Raw genomic sequence first — 16931 nt, 5'->3', positions numbered from 1 at the left:
GTACACACGACGCCCTGTCTTTCTCCTTGTTCCATCAATCCACAACAACACCGACACAACACACCCGCATCACCACCATGACAACATTCGGCGCGCCGACCTCTCTTTAGCCTCTGCTTTTGGTTGATACCTCCCAATGCATGACGATTTGCATGAGCGACCGACGACATCACCGCGCTCGCAGCACAGCGACACTGCTCTTTCTGCCTCGACTCACTTGACTCGATTTTCTTCTTTTGCGCACTTTGCCTCGTACGTTCTTGTCCTTGTTCTTCTGCTTCTCTCGTAAAGGGCGTTCCGGATTCGGCGTTTCCACGGCCAGGAGGGCAGGAGGAAAGCCTGTGAGGGGGGCTGCATTTTTGTACGAGTTTTCCTTGGGGATCTTAGATACCTCCGACAGGTGGAAGAGTGGAAGGAAAAGACGACGTGCTGAATAGAAGCTTCTCCTAATTACCAAGACTCTCTCATCTGCGGGCATCAGCCGGCAACCCTTGCACGAGCAAGGTCAACAGAGAGAGCGCGGTTGTTTATTGTTGGCAGGTTTTTTTTCCTCCTCAGAGGAGGCCTGCCTTGTATATACCAAAGGAGAAGCAGAGTGAAGTCTACAATTTCCGCGCGATGTCAATATGTGAACATGTGCAGTGAAGTGACAAAGTCGCGTGTAGGTATCTACCTATGGTGAGTGGGTACGACACTGACTTATGTAACCTGGCAAGGCCCAGCCAGGTCTGCTCTCGGCAGGCACGCTCACTCGCTGGTGCCCTCCTGACTTCCACCTCGGAACATGCCACCACCAGACGGCACCTACGGCCTTTTCGCAATGCACATGGGCCGTTGTGACTTCTGCCTCCGCTTCTGCAGTTGCATTTCCCACCCGGCAGCTTAACGAACTTTGGCTCGATCAATTGGCCTGCTGGATGACATGGAAACCGCCTTGAGGTTGGAGGCCGCAGAGCTATGGTGGGAGCAAGCCACGTCCCGGCTGGCTTCATGGCTCCAAGCGATACCGTGAGTAGTACGCCCCTGTTCGCCCTTTTGCATCGGGATTGGCACTGACGGATCGCGAAGCTTCACAGCTGTCAAGGTTGTAGTAGCCGCCATGGCCATCGTTTTCAGTCTCTGGGCCGTCCGCGAAGCTAGGATCAGCGAGGAGGAGAGGACCAAGAAGTACACTGTCCCTCCACCAAAGACGCCTGCCGACTACTCCACGGTCGAAGAGACAAATATCAAGGTGCGCGTGCTCTCCCAACTCCCTGAATAACTAGCGGGCGGGCCGGTCATCCTGTTGAGCGAACACTTGGGCTGATACTTCGTGTGCCCAGCTGCCCGGCTCCTCCGCGATTCACTGCTACGCCCCCGCGACGGGACAGTTCCTCGGCCTCATCAACCCCTCGACACCCGACTCGATCGACCGCGCACTCGATGCCGCCCACACTGCTCAGGCAAAGTGGCGCGCCACCTCGTTCCACGCACGGCGCAACGTCCTGCGAACCATGCTCCAGCACATCCTCGACAATCAGGAGGCTATCTGCCGCGCCGCGTGCCTCGACTCGGGCAAGACCATGGTCGACGCCCAGATGGGAGAGATCCTCGTCACGGTCGAAAAGCTCATGTGGACCCTGAAACACGGCGAAAAGGCATTGCAGCCCAGCCGCCGGCCAACCAACTTCCTCATGGCGTACAAGAAGAACGAAGTGCGATATGAGCCGCTCGGTGTCGTCGCTGCCCTTGTCAGCTGGAACTACCCCTTCCACAACCTCATGGGTCCCATCATTTCGTCCATCTTTGCCGGCAACGGCGTGCTCATCAAGGTTTCGGAGCACACAGCCTGGAGCTCGCAGTACTTCACATCCATCGCGCGAGGTGCCCTCGTCGTCCACGGCCACGACCCCGGCCTGGTCCAGACCGTAGCGTGCTGGCCGCAGACGGCATCGCATATTACGTCCCATCCGCGCATCGCTCACTTGACCTTCATCGGCTCCAAGCCCGTCTGTCACAAGGTGGCCGCTTCAGCGGCCAGATCGCTCACGCCCCTCGTGGCGGAGCTCGGCGGCAAGGACGCCGCCATCATTCTCGACTCAGCGGCGGGCGATCTTGCGCGCATCGTCGAGATTCTGCTGCGCGGGACTTTCCAGGCCTCAGGGCAAAACTGTATCGGCATTGAGCGTATCATCGCAACTCCTCAGGTTTATGACCAGCTGGTCGAGGCCCTCGAGCCCCGCGTGCGCTCTCTGAGGCTTGGCCCCACCGCAGACGTCGGCGCCATGGTCTCCGATGCCTCGTTCGACCGACTCGAGTCTCTTGTTGAAGCAGCAGTCAAGGACGGTGCCCGCCTCCTCGCCGGCGGCAAGCGTCACGCCCATCCGGATCATCCCAAAGGGCATTACTTCATGCCCACTCTCCTCGCCGACGTGACTCCGTCCATGGCCGTCGCTAACGAGGAGTGTTTCGGCCCCATCATGACCCTCATGCGCGCCCCTGCCTCCACGGCGCCCTCCGTGCTCGCCGTCTCCAACGCTGCGCCCTTTGGCCTCGGCGCCTCTGTCTTCGGTTCCGATGCCGACCCCGTCCTGCTCGCCGTCGTCGACGGCCTGCACACGGGCATGGTCGCCGTCAACGACTTTGCCGTCTACTACGCCGTCCAGCTCCCCTTTGGCGGCGTCGGCGGGTCCGGCTACGGTCGCTTCGCCGGCGAGGAGGGCCTGCGCGGCCTCTGCAACGCCAAGAGCATCTGTCGGGACCGCATCGGCTCGCTCGGCGTCCGCACCTCCATTCCCCCGCCTGTGCGCTACCCCGTGGCCGACCAGGAAAGGACCTGGCGGTTCACACGAGGCATCGTCGACCTCGGCTACGGGCTGTCCCTGGGCCGCAAGGGGAGCGGTCTCTGGGGAATGGCCCGGAACGCTTGAGCCTGTGGAGGTTGCTCCACGGCCGATGGCCCTGGTGTCGTGACGCCGAGGGTTCGCTTTTGTCTTTGTGCTGTATGAATGAACAATGAGACGTATAGATAGATACCTGGCCCGTGGGCCTTTGATAATAGATGACTGTGCGAGATGATCAATCCGTCTCTTGGGTTGCTTACGATGCCTGTCCGGTCCGTCAGCTTTGCTACCAACGCGCCCATCGAGCATGTGACTCGGTCGGACTGTCCATGTAGACTTGGCCGACCAACCAGCGGGCGACGCTCCAAGTCACCCAAGTCACCCTACAGTCGTGCATATAGGTCACCTATCGAGCGTATCACCAGGCGTCGCTACCAGGCCTTCGAGTTTTATTTCATTCGAGTATCTATCTTGTCTTGCAGAGCCTTCTGCTTAGACACTCCGTTCGATCGCCTCATATCACCACGACATTTCCCCTAGGTAGTGAGAGGTGGACTGGCTAACCGCGTCCTCTTGAGGGCCCAAGCTGGGGCTCATGTTGAACTCCAGAAGCATCATGACCCCCTTACCAGGCGGCGGCGGCGGCAGGAGCGCCCCAAGCATCACCGCCATCTGCGGCGGACTCCTTGTTGCCAGCATCATCATTCTTCTTGCCCCAACCGCCATCGTCGTCATCACCGTTGGCGGTTCCGCCGTTGTCCTCACCTCCGTCAGCGTTGCCACTGCCCCAGGCATCGTCTCCACCCTGCTCAAAAGACTCGCCGCCATGGCCGGCGGCACCAGCAGGACGGTCCTCTTCGTTGGAGGCGGTCTCCCACTTGAGGTTCTCAAGATCATCACCCTCGGGCATGAAAACCTGAAGGAAATCGGGAATCTCCTGGTCGGTCTCGAGGAGAGTTCGTACAAGCACGCTGCCAATGCCATCATCTCGATCAGCGCAGTAGAGAGACGTGGCAATGCCCCTGTGACCAATGCGGCCAGTGCGACCTGGGAGAACGGGCGGTGGTTAGCAAGCGCCAGGCCATCGTTCGGATATCTAGACATACCGATTCGGTGGACATACTCCTCGATTCCACCATGATCGACAGAGGGAAGGTCGTAATTGATAACGTGGTTGACGTTACGTACATCAATGCCACGGGCCATGACACCAGTTGCGACGAGAATAGGCGAGGTTCCGGCGCGGAACGCACGCATGGCGCCCTCACGTTCGAGTTGGGTGCGATCAGAGTGCATAGAAGTGCACGGGTAGCCTGAGTTGAACAGAAAGTCGTCAAGCTCATCGGCAACTCGCTTCGAATTGACGAATATGATCGTTCGACAGGGGTCGAGAGCTTCAATGACCTCCTTGAGAACCGTTCTCTTGGTCTCGGGGAGGACCTCCACAACCCGCTGCAAGATATTTCCATGGGTGCTGCCAATGCGCCCCACGTTGATCTGGCTGTGCGATGCAGCCAGATGGCTGCGAGCCAGGTCCCGAAGGTCCTTCGGGAAAGTAGCAGAAAAGAGGAGATATTTAACGTTTCCCTCTTCCTGCTCTGGAAAGAAGAGTTTCAAATCAGTAAAGCTTCAACCGCTGCGAGGAAGGACACGTACCGCCACCAGACATGATGGTGTTCAGATCTTGGCCCCAGTCATCGTGGAGCATCTCGTCGGCCTCATCAATGATCATATACCGGACCCGACGAAGTGTGAGCACATGAGGGCGGTCGATGAAATCACAGAGACGGCCAGGAGTGGCAATGAGAATGTCACAGCCCTTGCCGAGCTGCTCAATCTGGTCGCGTAATGGGCCTCCACCGTAGGCGACGCAAGGGCGAAGCATGGTACGGTAACAAAACTTGCGAGCTTCGTTGAAGATTTGGACCGCCAGCTCACGAGCTGGGCATACGACAATGACAAGAGGCTCAGCACGAACGGACTGCGAAACGCCGGGTACAAAGGATGCTGGGTTTGGTCGAGGAGCCGCCAACTTTTTGGCTTTGCCCATCAGCTTGTCCAAGACAGGAACGAGATAGGCTGCAGTTTTGCCAGAACCTGATCGAGATGTTAGTATCGTGAGCGGAAGAGGGTCACGGGCAAAGCCACCGACCAGTTTGGGCGATGGCCACAATATCCAAGCCTTTGCGAACAGCAGCTAAGGTGTACTGCTGAATGGGAGTAGGAACGCGGTATCCCGACATCTCGACGTTTTTGAGCATGGTAGGGTGCAAGCCTGCGCTGGCAAAGTCTTTGATGGGCTCGATTCGCACATCGCCGCGCTGCTGGACCTCGATCTCGGTGATTCTGGGGTTTGTTAGCAAGAGCAGCAAGGAACATGAGAGCATGTCCGTGCGTACCGATCATACGAGATTCCAGTATTGTTGAGACCACGCTCGGCGGGCGGGCCGAAGAGTTGCAATTCGAGCTCGGGAAATTCAGGTCCCACGTCGCCGAATTGCTCCATGTCAAACTCATAGACACGAGCATTGCTCTCCCAATTGACCGGGACCTCAGGACCCTGTTGAGCAAGCTCCTCGTAATCGTACGGAAGCGGGTTGGCCCATTTCTCTGCGTGCTCGGAACGGCCCTGAGGGTGCTGGGCACTGCCTTCGGGCAGGGCAGCTCGCAGAGTGCCCGTATCCATGGAGTCAGACATTCCCGATGGTGTATGCGATCGCGCTGCGTGGGTGAAGGAAATGTTAGACGAAGCCTTATGGAAGGAGCCATAATGAAAACGCGAGGAAAGAGCATGGCAACGCTTAATGACGCCTATGTTGAGGGTCAGGGGCAGGAGATAGCGTCTTACCTCGACGTTGACTCAATGAAACGCGACCAACTGGTGTTCGATGTCAGCGGATCGATAATCAATATTCAGGTAGAAGGACTGGGAAGGTATACAGGATCAGCTGAACTGATTCTATATATGTGGCCGTGCTGATGTCTGGGCATCAATGAGGTCGTTGAGAGGCAAACAGAGTGAAGTCTTGCCTGGTGAATAGAGATGGGAAGGGGGGCCGGGAAAGGGCAGAAGGAAACAATGAGCAACGATGGTGGGCTGAACGATGTTGGATAAGCGCCTGAGATAGAAAGGATACATACCTCTTCGCAATATCAAGAGTGCTGGTCTGGGAAGAGACTGTGGGGATGGCGTGGTCTCTTGATGCGCAAGAAACTGGTGGTGATGGTGATGGTGAAGATAGGGCAGATGAGGCACTCGCCAGGTAAACAAGAAGAAGGAACAGAAGAAGAAGAAGGGCGTGGGGAGATGCGGGCCACGCAGATGGGCTCAGTGGTATGGTGGTGCCTATTTGGTTCTCGACGCCGGGAAGGGACTACCAGCGGTGTCGTCGAGGAGAGCGGGCAAGTCAACGGACGGTGCTTACCTCACCTAGCAAGCGGCTACGATACCTTCATCGGTTGTACTCCGTTAGTGGTTGGACCCATTCTGTGTGAGGTGCTGCACGCTGGTTACTTTCAGCGCTTGGAACGCGGTCATAAGGGGTAACTGAACGGCCTCAAAGAGGGCACTGCAGTCGACAAAGATAAGACACCCTTCACGATGATATTCGTACACCGCATTATGATAAGTCCGGCCCCGGAAGAGTGCGTTCAATAACTTCATTAATGGCTAGCGGGCTGTCACAGCCAGGCCCAAGGTACTGAGTGCCATGGTTTCACTTCAAGTGTTGTAGGACTGATGACACGGACTTGAGGCCGACGTGTGGGGCTATCAACTGATTGATGCCGACAGATGTCTCTGACTGATGGCCACGTAAGGGGCAGTAGAGATCACGCTCATGCTTGGTTTAGCGAGCGATTGACGAGAGCCGTTGTGGCGCAAACCGACTGGACGTAGGATTCGCCTCCAAGGCATGAAACGTTTCAACGTCATGGTAGAGCAGTTCAACCAGAGGCCATGCCCCTCTGTGCTGCCCGCAAGCAAGTCGTGTTCTCAGGTCATGATTATCCCTGTGCACTATGGGCATTGGAATTCGCTCCAAGCCTTTACATCCAGAAGGCCTCGCCCACAGGCAGGCACTGCTAGGTTACCGGGTGAAGCCGGGGGTGGTGACCCTCTTGAGATGGATTCGAGAATTTGGCAGCTGAACCAACAAGCTCACCAGAGATCAAGAAGATCTTGTGGATCGACTGCTGTCGTCGGCTCGAACCCCTGCATGCCGTCTCTCATGGCCTTTTCAAGCAACGAGCCGGCCCGCCCAATGGTCCCACCCTCCTTTTTGGCCTGCTCGATCCCCTTGGCGAAAGACGTCTCAAATCTTCGGTTGAAGACGCGCTGTCGCGATTCTCGGTCCTCGTACATCTCGGCTTCTTCGTCCCGTCTGGATCCGAACAGGTTGAGATACGCAAAGGCGTGTGGCGTGCGAGGAACGCGGTAGATGCTGTCCCAGTAGGCATTTGTGTTCCTCTGCGGGGACGCCTCGGCCTTGAGACCGACCTCGACAAGCTTCGTCAAGACATTGAACTGGCGTGTGCGAGACTCGGCATCTTTGGCTTTCAACCCGGCCTTGGGCGCCGCCGTCCAACCCTTGGCGGCAGATACGGACCAGCCCATGAGAGCGCAGAAGCTGTTGATCGTTTTCACCCAGCCGCCAGGGCACGACACGGTTTCCTCCGGGGCGACTGTGAGCAGCCAGTCCAGAACGGAGAGGGCGTCGTTGCTAATGTCGACGGAGAGATGGGTCATGCCGGCCCGAACATACATGACGCACCTGTCGGCGTGATTCCTGATCTCTCCTCCGGGAAGCTCTTGCATCAGCTTTAGCAGCTGAAGGCGTACGGGTCCTGAGGCGTCGGAAATCAGGGGCAGCACCTTGGCGAGCACGGACGCGGTTCCGATGGGGTTGCTGCCGGAAGCGACCTGTGTCGTCAGGTTCGCGAGCGCCTCGCGGCGCGTCTTCTCAGAGCGGGACGTCGTGGCGAGCGACAGACTGTGCTTGAACTGGGCGGCTGTCTCTGGTGCTTCCGTGGAGAGGCTCTGTTGGCCCATGCTGATGGACTTTGACTTGAAACTGGTATCGGTGAAGTTGGCAGGCTTGGCCTTGGCCTTGCCGACCTTCAACTTCGTTTTCTGTTATATCGTCAGTGGAATGGTCGGCGCACAAAGGATGCCCTGCGCTTTAGTCCCGCGGCTTGCCTGCTGAGCTCGTCAAGTCAGTCTCATACCTGGAAGTCCTTCGCCTTCTCCTTCTTCTTCCGCATGCTGGAGCCCATTTTGGCTGGCGTAGATTGATTTGATATATAGAGAGATGAATTTTTAAGACTTTTGTTCTTCAAACGAAATGAAGCTACGGTGAATTGCTGATGCGCTGTTCATCACCGATCTCCAACAGCTGGTTCTCGGTCCATCACATTGAAAGGATCTTGCATTGAAACTTTTGGCGGTGAGCTGCGGCAGAATATGACCCCAAGGCGGCCCCCACCATTGGGAGCTTGGGCCGGTGTTCTAGGTGTCCCGCTACCACCATACCTCCATCCAGGCCGCCCAGACACATCCATATCGCACCCTGTCCTCCGCTGTCGGTTGCTCCTATTTCAATCCGCCCTTCTGAAGCCCAACGGACTTGAAAAGGGGACAAGAGCTTCTACAATGGTCGACACCCTTACGGCACGCTCCATCCCACCACCCACCCCCTCCTATACGCGGGCTGACCCTTCACAAAACAGACCAACGGCCACGACGCCCTCGACGAGAAACTCACCCGACTCTCCCAGAAGCAAGGCGTCAAGGCGACAGTTGTCCTCGACCGCGCTTCAGGCGCCATACTGCGCACCACAGGCCAGCTGTCCACGCTGAACGCAGCAGCGGCGGCGCTCGCAGGGTCTGGGCAGGGCAGCGCTGCTACAGCGCCGGGCGGGGAGGGACAGGCGCTTGACGGTTTCGCGGCAAAAGTCTGGGCCTGGGTGAACGCCTCGGGTAGTCTGGTCGAGGAGCTGGATGCAGAGGTGAGCAGGGCCACTGCATATGTGCCTGACAGAACACTGGAGAGAGAGAAAAACCCGTGCTAACAGGAGGACGGCAGGACGAGCTGAAGCTCCTGCGACTAAGGACGAAGAAGCAAGAGTTGGTGATTGTTCCCGACGCGAGATATTTGATGATTGTCGTCCACGATACGCCGCCGGCCTGACGATGCGGGCGGCACTGGTTTAGGGACATGAGGAGAGAAATGGAAGTTCGTGCATCGCAATGGCTACCGACAGGATGCTCTAGGCAAGGGTACGAGCATGGTCACAAATACACAATTACGTTGACGGGCAGCCTGGGCGTCAGAAGATGGACGCCGGCTGGCGGATGCAGGGCTGGCAGCGTAGCGTGACGGACGAGGCACGGCGTCGAGCGAGAGATACCCCATACCAAACTTGCTTTCAAACTCTCCTATTCTGCCGCCTGAAGAACGGCGCGGAAACCCATGTCGAGCGAAGCGAGACCATATAGCGCGCAGCCTTAAGGTCGCATCTTCATGCCGTTGGGCGGCACAATGTGTGGCCACTTCGATTTGCTACATTGTATCGTATCGTACGAACCCAACGGTCGGCGCGGTTGCGCGTCACGAGATGAAGGGTGTGGTGTCGCAGTCTGAATCCTAGCTTGACACTGCCGGTCGTAGGTTTGAGAGTGCTCCGCTGGCGGTGAAGTGCGCCACAGTGCCGTGCCCTCACATGCCGTGTCGTGGTTTTGTGTTTCAGGGGTTGGCGACGTCATGCGTGCTGGTGGGAAATGAGGGAGGGAGTGTGTTAGGTTGATGAAGGGGTCATCTGATACTGGTGGCATCACCCTCCTGCTTCCATTCTTCCAGGCGTCCAGGGCTGAAGATGCTGGTGGTAACGGAGCCGATTTGTCAGGCTCGGGTCAGATTGGCTTGATCCGATCTGAAGGGCGGATGTCTGCCGCTTGGCAAAAGAGGCAGCTGTGACGTCCCCCCGTCCCTTTTGATCGTCGCCTCGCCCACTGTAGACAGGCAGAAATCCAGCAGAAATCCAGTGGTGAGGGGTACCTATGACAGGACGCGGTTGTGCGGCTGCCAGGAGGGCTGAAGAATAAGATGAGTCCAGACAAGCATAGCGACGAGGGGCGGGGCCCTGCAAGAAGAAACGTAGTGTTCATACCGAGCTGTGGCATTGTGTAGACGCACCCACCTGCCTCCCTCATGGGCGTTGGGTAGAGGTGGGTACCTACTATCTGATGCTCAACATGGTGAAAGCCAGATTGACGGAGGTTCGCGGTCCCTGCCCCCTCCAGCGACGTCGCGGAGTCCACAATGTGCTGAAATTAGCATCAGGGCTAGCGAGTTCTAGCGATTTAGGGAGCCAGAGTGGAGGCTCGACAAACACGTCGAGTGCGCTGGAGATTGCAAATGACGAGGATCCGGCTCTGAGACGGCTGCGGTGCCCCATGTTCCCACGCTTCCAACACGGTGGCCCCGCGATGCCAAACCAGCGATCCCGAAGCACCTCCCAGGGCCATGATGCGCGATGGACCCGTCCGTCAACGACGATCAGGAGTTGCTGTGTTGCAGACGTCAATTCCCGAACCCGCCAACAATACCGATGCAAATGGCCTAGGCGCCACTGACTAGGTGTGCCGGGGGCGCAGGCGAGGGGGGTTGCAGCGACATGGGTTCGTTGGGTTGTGTTGAAGCTAAGGTTGAGCAAGGCGGAACTGAAAGGATGGACACTTGGTGGTGAGGCACAAAGATCAGGTTTCCAGGTTTCTGCAAGTTTGACTGTGAGCCGCCAACAGGACACAATCAGACAGGCCTGGCCTGCCCATTTGACTTCCCATATGTTTCACGTCCTTGAACCCTTTCTTGCCCCCCCCCCCTCCCCTTCCTTCGCTAAGAGCTTTTCCAAATCTACTCGATATCTTGTTTACATGTTGCCTTTCTCGTCCATTTCTGCATCCTGCTGATCGCTCACCTCTTCGCACCTCGCACCTCGCCCCTCGCCCCTCGCACCTCTCGCCTCTCGCCGGCCAGCATCGCACCCTACACCACTTACACCAACTGCTAGTCCCCGCACCGGCAACTGTGGCTCACGTACGAGGCAAGCCAAGCGCGAAGCATCCGGCGAGCCACAGATTGGCATGCCGTCCCTCTCGATCCTCCGACGCGGTTCCAGGTCGCAGGCGCAGCGAGGCGGAACGAACGCAGCAAGAGGTGACCCGCCAGTCGACAGTGCCAGCACGGCACCAACTTCTCCGGACAGCAACAATGATGGCGAGAGCGGTAGCGAGCGTGAGAGACGCGGCACCAAGCGGGAGATCATCCAGGACTTCTTGAACCGAACCAGAGGACGAGCCGGGCCGGGATCCAGCGCTTCGTCCCAGGGCCAGACGCAAGCACGACCAAAAACGGCGGCAGCACAGACGCCGACGCAGACGCAGACGCAGACTTCGATACAGACTTCGACGACACAGGCACCATCATCCGGCGGCCCAACCGAGGCGTCGGGAAGTGGCGGCCGGCGCGGCCACGGAAGTAAAGGAAATGGCAGTAGCAGTCGAAGTGGGGAGAAACAGAGGAAGGCTCGACCCACCGTAGAGCAACCTGCCGGCCCTGTAAGTTCAGCCCCAGATCCAGATCCAGAACCCGCGCCAGGAGCCAGGAGCCACTTGATGACCCCACTTCCACGTCAGACGGGTCCCAGTGGAGCCCCGCACTGCCATACTGGGTAGCACTTCCCCTCCACTACCACTACCACCACCACCACCCACTGCCCACTACCACTTCCCACTGCCTATCCTCCATCGTCTGTGCCTGCCTACACCCGCACCCGCACCTGCACCGAAGCTCTAGCCAGGTAGTAGGACGGCACCATGTCGGAGGGCGAGTCGAAGGCGAGTCGAAGGCGAGTCGAGCCACAACACGGCATCGTGCCCGTCTGGTTTCCCCTCACCCCAACCACTACATGGTTCAGCGACCACCACCTTAGCCACGGCGGCACGACGCGGCACTCTCACTTCTGTGCGAGTAAAGAAGTAGTGGAACAGCACCCGGCGCAGACAAAGGATCATCAGACCACCCCTCCGTGCCCGGCTGTTGCCTTCTTGGCACCCATTCCACGCCGTCGATCCCCTGCCACATCTTGCACTTCCCCTCGCGTGACCCTCGACTCCTCCTCAAGTCTGGCTGCCACCATTCACTCCATCTTCTGCTCAAACAACTACCCCATTTCCCAACCCACAACGCCAGTCGTTCGGTCGTCAGCCCATGCCGCACGACGGACAATTGTGTGTTTGGATCCCCCATTGACTTTCCATCTGCATCGTCTGAACCTTGAAGCGCATTCCAAAATCCATCTAATCCCTGGTTTCAGATCCCGACAGCCCGATCACCACCCAATTCGAACAAACCCCTTCCTTTCCCGCCTCCCCCGGACGCCGAGGACACCAATGGCCCTGGCTCTGGCTCTGGCTCCTCTCCCACCGCAAAACCTGTACTGAGGCTCGGCAAAATCATGGCATGTCTCAGCGAGTCTGACGTGGAGAAGCTCTTCTCGGGAGCACCTCAGTTCTTCGCCCGTTCCGAGGGCCACTTTACCGGTGCCCCTCACCCGTCCGTCGCCTTTCCATGGGATGAGACGCTCGAGATTCGAGACCTCTGCGACCGCGTGCAGGTCGAGGATGCCGCCTGGAGCAGCATCACCGCCTGGCCGCACATCACCCGTGATGCCCGCCGCGACTCCCTCGCCCGCCGCGACTCCAATGCCTCGACGTCCAGTGTCAAGAAGAAGCGCGCCCACTTTTACCCGCGATGCCGTGAGCGGCCTAATATGCTCAGCATGCAGGGGCTCGAGAAGGGGACCATGGGCTACCAGGCTGCGCTCGAGATCTCCGTCGCCGATGCCCTGCAGGAGGAGCAGTTTGGATTTGACAGCGTCGGTCACAAGGCCAAAGCCATCATGGAGCAGCGCCAAAGAATGCTGACGTCCAAGGACGGACTGCGTCATCTCGAGGAGTCGGCTATCCTGGACCAGCTCATCAAGAACAGCGACCGGTACATGACGGAACGCATCCACAAGAACATCTCAAGCACCTTGTACAACGAGCTCTTTCTCGGCATCCTGCACCCGCCCACGCGAGTCGTGGATCATCGAGATCCCTACAGCCTCTCCGTCCAGATACAGGCCCTGCTGAAGGTGCTGGCCACGCCCAACGTGTGGACCGACTTCTCCCACGTCGAGTGGAGGATCCGCTTGGGCCAAATTCTGTGGGGCTCGTATGAGGGGGATGATGTCGAGACGGACGTCGAGATTGAGGATGCCGAGACCAACGACGAGAGGAAGGAGGAGCGCTACTGGCTCCTTTTACAAATTTTGCTTGCCTGCGAGCTCCTGATCCGTCTCGATGCCATCACCGAAGGCGAGGAACTTGGCATCGAATCCATCAAGCCTACCGAAATCCATCGCTTTGAAAAGGACGCAACTCCCTCAGTCAAATGGTCGATGCATTTAGCCCGGGCCTGGCTCGACAACATTCAAGTAGTTGAAACGGAGGTCGACGCTACTGCTGCTGCAGATAACGAACGGCACCATCTCAGTGGGTGGCTGGCTTCCTTGACGGGCAGAATGACCATGAACCATGGTGGGCACGCGCACGCACACGGGGGCAAGATGACAGTCTATACCATTCAGGGCCGGCATGCTCAGCGTCAGGTTGACGGGCTGACGCACTTTGCAAGGAAGCTGCGGTGGCCGGACGTGGATTCGTATTCGTCGCGTATCAAAGAGAATGTGAGCAAGGCCTCGGAAGCGACCGCCATCCACACGCCCGTGGACGAAACCCCGCTCAGCATTGACACGAAACGATCGTCGTATTTTGGTGGCGGTCGCGCAGAGGCCGACGTGGCTCGCCATCCGTCGCGACGACGCAAGATTTCTGCCGCTCTACACCCTTCTGGTTGGCTGTCCAAGTCGTACGTTTCTGGTCTGATGTTGCCTGGCGAAGGCATGTACCACCTGATCATGGCAACGCTACTGGAAAACGATCAGGAAGCCATGGACAAGCTCGGGCCCATGGCCAATCTCTGCGGTGGATTCGTGTACTGCGGCAAGAGCTTCTGGAGCACAGCGTGCGTCGTCGGTCGTGTTCTGGCTGCGGGCAGAGGCTCCGCTGAGTGCATGGGTTGGATCTCAAGCGACATTGTACCTGAAGGCTTGGGTAACGGCTGGCTGAACATTGACGTTGAAGAGATTCCCGAGGACGTCAAGAACACTGGGAAAAAGGCGAGACTCTGGGGCAAGACGTACATTGAGCGACAGTCATCTGTGCTTGGTGACACTGACCCATCGTCCGTTTTGCCTGCCGATTTCATCATTCCCAGCGAAAGCGGCTACAGTGAGCCGCCGCCTGCCATGACCGTCGAGCTCCGATCCCTCAATCTGTACGCGCCTGTGGACTCTGTGAGCACGACGCCCACCGAGTCTGATATGGTGACACCATTTTCTGAGAATGGCGCTCCCCCGAGGCTGCACACATACCCATCATCGATTACCTTCTCGGTCGGCTTGCTGGGAGGTGACACACAGGAGTATAATTTTGCTCTGTCCAAAGATGTATACTTTGTCACGGCGCACCCATGCGTTCCATCTGCTCGCGTCAAGGTCGTGAGGTCTCCGTCCAGTCCGACTATCCAGCAGATTGATGTCTCGGGAGAGACGTACACAAACAAGGCCTACAGCACCACCCACACTCTTGGTAAGTGCGCCAGCCGCCGCGCAGAATGCGAGCAGAGAACTGACCTGGCTAGGCCATCCCCTTCACAAGTACTATACCTACACCCTCATTCATCTGTCGGAACTTCTCACTAGGATCGCGACCTCTAGTCTTGAGGAGCTCCTCCTGACGACCGCCTCTGTTCGCCGACCGTCATTGACTCCGGCGACGACAACTGACAGGACTCCTCGTGTCCTTGTCATTGACTGCATCACGGGGGTCATGCAGCCTTCGCAGTCGGCATCTGACGCGCCTCTGTCGCCCACGTCTCCGGTCATGGAACGTGGACAGGGCAATTTCATGGCCTTGGCAAAAATGCATCTCGAGTCGAGGAGGAGGCAGTTTGGCAGCGATATGGAAATTCTCGTCCGGGCGCTATGTGCGGAGAAGGGTTGGAATGCTGTGATTTCTCGCCGGCGCCGGGGTTGTCTTGCATGTGCCATTCGAGAAGCCGGAGCATTGGGTTGGAAAGTCATTATTCGGGTTGACTGATTCTCTTTGTTTTCAAGTCCTTTTTTTTTCTTTTTTTTTTTTTTCTTCGAGGGGAACCAGCGAGTTCTGTACGCATAGCAAAGGTGTAACTTGAGTATGATGTCTACGATGGACGATGAACGATTATAGGATTCGACTGGAGAGAGGGCAAACCAGGCCGTGTGCGTTCAAGTACGTCTGACTACGTGAGGATGTTGCGTATTCATGATCATTTGTATGTATTCTGTCGTACAACCTTCACCACCATGTACCCGTGCTTACCCGATCAATGGAACCTCCGTCACACATGGCCGTGAACAACGCAAGAGAAGAAGACGAGAATGAGACAGGCGAGAAAGAGAAAGGCGAGAGCACGCAGCGACGGACACGGCAGACAGCCTCGGGCGACACACGAGCAGGCCGCCCGTCTAGAGGTCGACGGCGAATTGCTTCTCCTCGTCGCCGGGGACGCTCCACTCCCTCCACCCCTCGCGCTCGCCGGGCAGCTCGATGGCCTCCCACTCGTCGCGGGTGATGCTGTGCCAGTCGTCGACGGGCAGCCAGCCGATGTAGGCGCGGTCGCCGAAGCCGCCGACCCAGTAGACGGACGTGACGACGAGGCGGGCCCACTCGCTCGCGTGGATGCGGTTGCCGGGAAGCCAGTACTTGGCGTCCGGGTGGGTGCGCACGAAGCAGGCGGCGAGGCGGGCGGCGACGAGGGGGTCGGAGGCTTCGTCGATCTTCTCGAGGTAGCCGATGAGGGAGAGGCGGGGGAGGTTGGCGGCTGAGTAGGGGACCGTGTCGCGGGGGAGGCCGTGGGTGTGCTCGTCGTCGCGGAACTGGCATTTTTGGCCGTCGTCGTCGTGCGGCGAGGAGGAGGAGGAGGAGGAGGAGCAGGAGGAGGAGGAGCAGGAGGAGGAGAAAGAGGAGCAGGCAGGGCCCTGGGAGAAGAGGTAGTCGCGGGCCCGCCTGAGCCAGCTGTGGCCGGTGGGACCGCTAGCGCGGCGGTGCCCGTGGCGGTGACGCGCCGCCATCATCATGCGGTTGACGGGCGGGTAGGGGGGCGTCCAGCGCACGGAGACGGAGAGGTTGGAGCCGGCGCGGATGTTCTGGAAGGTCGTGGCGATGTTGATGGCGAGGATGGTGGGGTTGCCTTCGGACTCGCAGTCGGCGACGTAGTCCATCATGCCGATGGGGGCACCTTCGAGGCCGGCGGGACGTCGCCAGTCTTGGGCCTCGGTCTCGTCGTCGTGGTCACGGGTGGAGGAGGAGGACGAGGACGAGGAGGGGAAGACGGTGGCGAGATGGCCCAGCTTCGTGAGGGCCAGAATGCGGCGGCCCATGACGGCCGACTCGTGGGCGGTGGGGATGCGGTGGTCGGCAGCCTCAACGGTAGGGTTGGCGAAGATGTAGTCTGGGTGAGGCGGAGACATGTCGAGGTCATAGGCGTGGGTGACTGCCGCAAGGGCACTGATGAGGATGGTGGACTTCATGGCGGAACTCAGAGATGGCCGGGGGGAGGGGGGTTCAAGGCGGGTGAGAGAGGCTGTAGGCAGACCAGACACGAAAAGAGAGAAGACTGAAGTTCTCTGGCAAAGGAGGCTGTAGGTTAAGTAGTAGTTGAGGGGGGAAGGGGTGGGGTTGAGAGGGATCGTATGAGCGATGAACGACTTCGGAGGCGTGAGCCAAGATGCCTGGACTCAGACTAGCAAGAAGAATTCGTCGTCGGCAGAGGCTAGCAGTGGCATGGCAGCCCACAGATGAGTTCAATATCCGCTTTGCATGAGCAGAAAAGTGGTGTGGTGGTAGGGGGAAGAAGCATAAGAGACGAGTCTTGGGGAGCGTTGGCGGGGGGGGGCGTCTGA

General features: G+C 58.4%; 6 protein-coding genes across 6 annotated transcripts; 3 read left to right on the top strand and 3 right to left on the bottom strand.

Annotated features, from left to right (window-relative positions):
* Window positions 1-922: 922 nt before the first annotated feature.
* On the top strand, window positions 923-2909 carry MSC7 (Meiotic Sister-Chromatid recombination aldehyde dehydrogenase; the record flags this gene model as incomplete). Its single annotated transcript, XM_028635487.1, has 3 exons — window positions 923-1008; window positions 1069-1231; window positions 1323-2909. The coding sequence occupies 3 exons, from the start codon at window positions 923-925 to the stop codon at window positions 2907-2909; spliced, it is 1836 nt and encodes a 611-aa protein (XP_028492049.1).
* A 538-nt stretch (window positions 2910-3447) lies between these two features.
* Window positions 3448-5520, bottom strand: D7B24_001247 (uncharacterized protein; the record flags this gene model as incomplete). Its single annotated transcript, XM_028635486.1, has 5 exons — window positions 3448-3869; window positions 3929-4420; window positions 4479-4919; window positions 4975-5168; window positions 5222-5520. The coding sequence occupies 5 exons, from the start codon at window positions 5518-5520 to the stop codon at window positions 3448-3450; spliced, it is 1848 nt and encodes a 615-aa protein (XP_028492048.1).
* A 1461-nt stretch (window positions 5521-6981) lies between these two features.
* On the bottom strand, window positions 6982-8096 carry D7B24_001246 (uncharacterized protein; the record flags this gene model as incomplete). The annotated part of the gene is made up of 2 exons (XM_028635485.1): window positions 6982-7953; window positions 8049-8096. The coding sequence occupies 2 exons, from the start codon at window positions 8094-8096 to the stop codon at window positions 6982-6984; spliced, it is 1020 nt and encodes a 339-aa protein (XP_028492047.1).
* A 376-nt stretch (window positions 8097-8472) lies between these two features.
* On the top strand, window positions 8473-9010 carry D7B24_001245 (uncharacterized protein; the record flags this gene model as incomplete). Its single annotated transcript, XM_028635484.1, has 3 exons — window positions 8473-8475; window positions 8550-8828; window positions 8906-9010. The coding sequence occupies 3 exons, from the start codon at window positions 8473-8475 to the stop codon at window positions 9008-9010; spliced, it is 387 nt and encodes a 128-aa protein (XP_028492046.1).
* A 1955-nt stretch (window positions 9011-10965) lies between these two features.
* D7B24_001244 (uncharacterized protein) lies at window positions 10966-15187 on the top strand (the record flags this gene model as incomplete). The annotated part of the gene is made up of 5 exons (XM_028635483.1): window positions 10966-11439; window positions 11487-11552; window positions 12198-14577; window positions 14630-14986; window positions 15183-15187. The coding sequence occupies 5 exons, from the start codon at window positions 10966-10968 to the stop codon at window positions 15185-15187; spliced, it is 3282 nt and encodes a 1093-aa protein (XP_028492045.1).
* Window positions 15188-15494: 307 nt separating this feature from the next.
* On the bottom strand, window positions 15495-16559 carry D7B24_001243 (uncharacterized protein; the record flags this gene model as incomplete). The annotated part of the gene is made up of 1 exon (XM_028635482.1): window positions 15495-16559. The coding sequence occupies one exon, from the start codon at window positions 16557-16559 to the stop codon at window positions 15495-15497; it is 1065 nt and encodes a 354-aa protein (XP_028492044.1).
* Window positions 16560-16931: the final 372 nt, after the last annotated feature.

The sequence above is a fragment of the Verticillium nonalfalfae genome (genome assembly GCF_003724135.2).
Source record: "Verticillium nonalfalfae strain VnAa140/NRRL 66861 chromosome Unknown scaffold_123, whole genome shotgun sequence".
Classification (NCBI taxonomy): domain Eukaryota; kingdom Fungi; phylum Ascomycota; class Sordariomycetes; order Glomerellales; family Plectosphaerellaceae; genus Verticillium; species Verticillium nonalfalfae.
The sequence above is the reverse complement of the archived record's forward strand: the minus strand, read 5'-3'. Positions and strand labels throughout refer to the sequence as shown.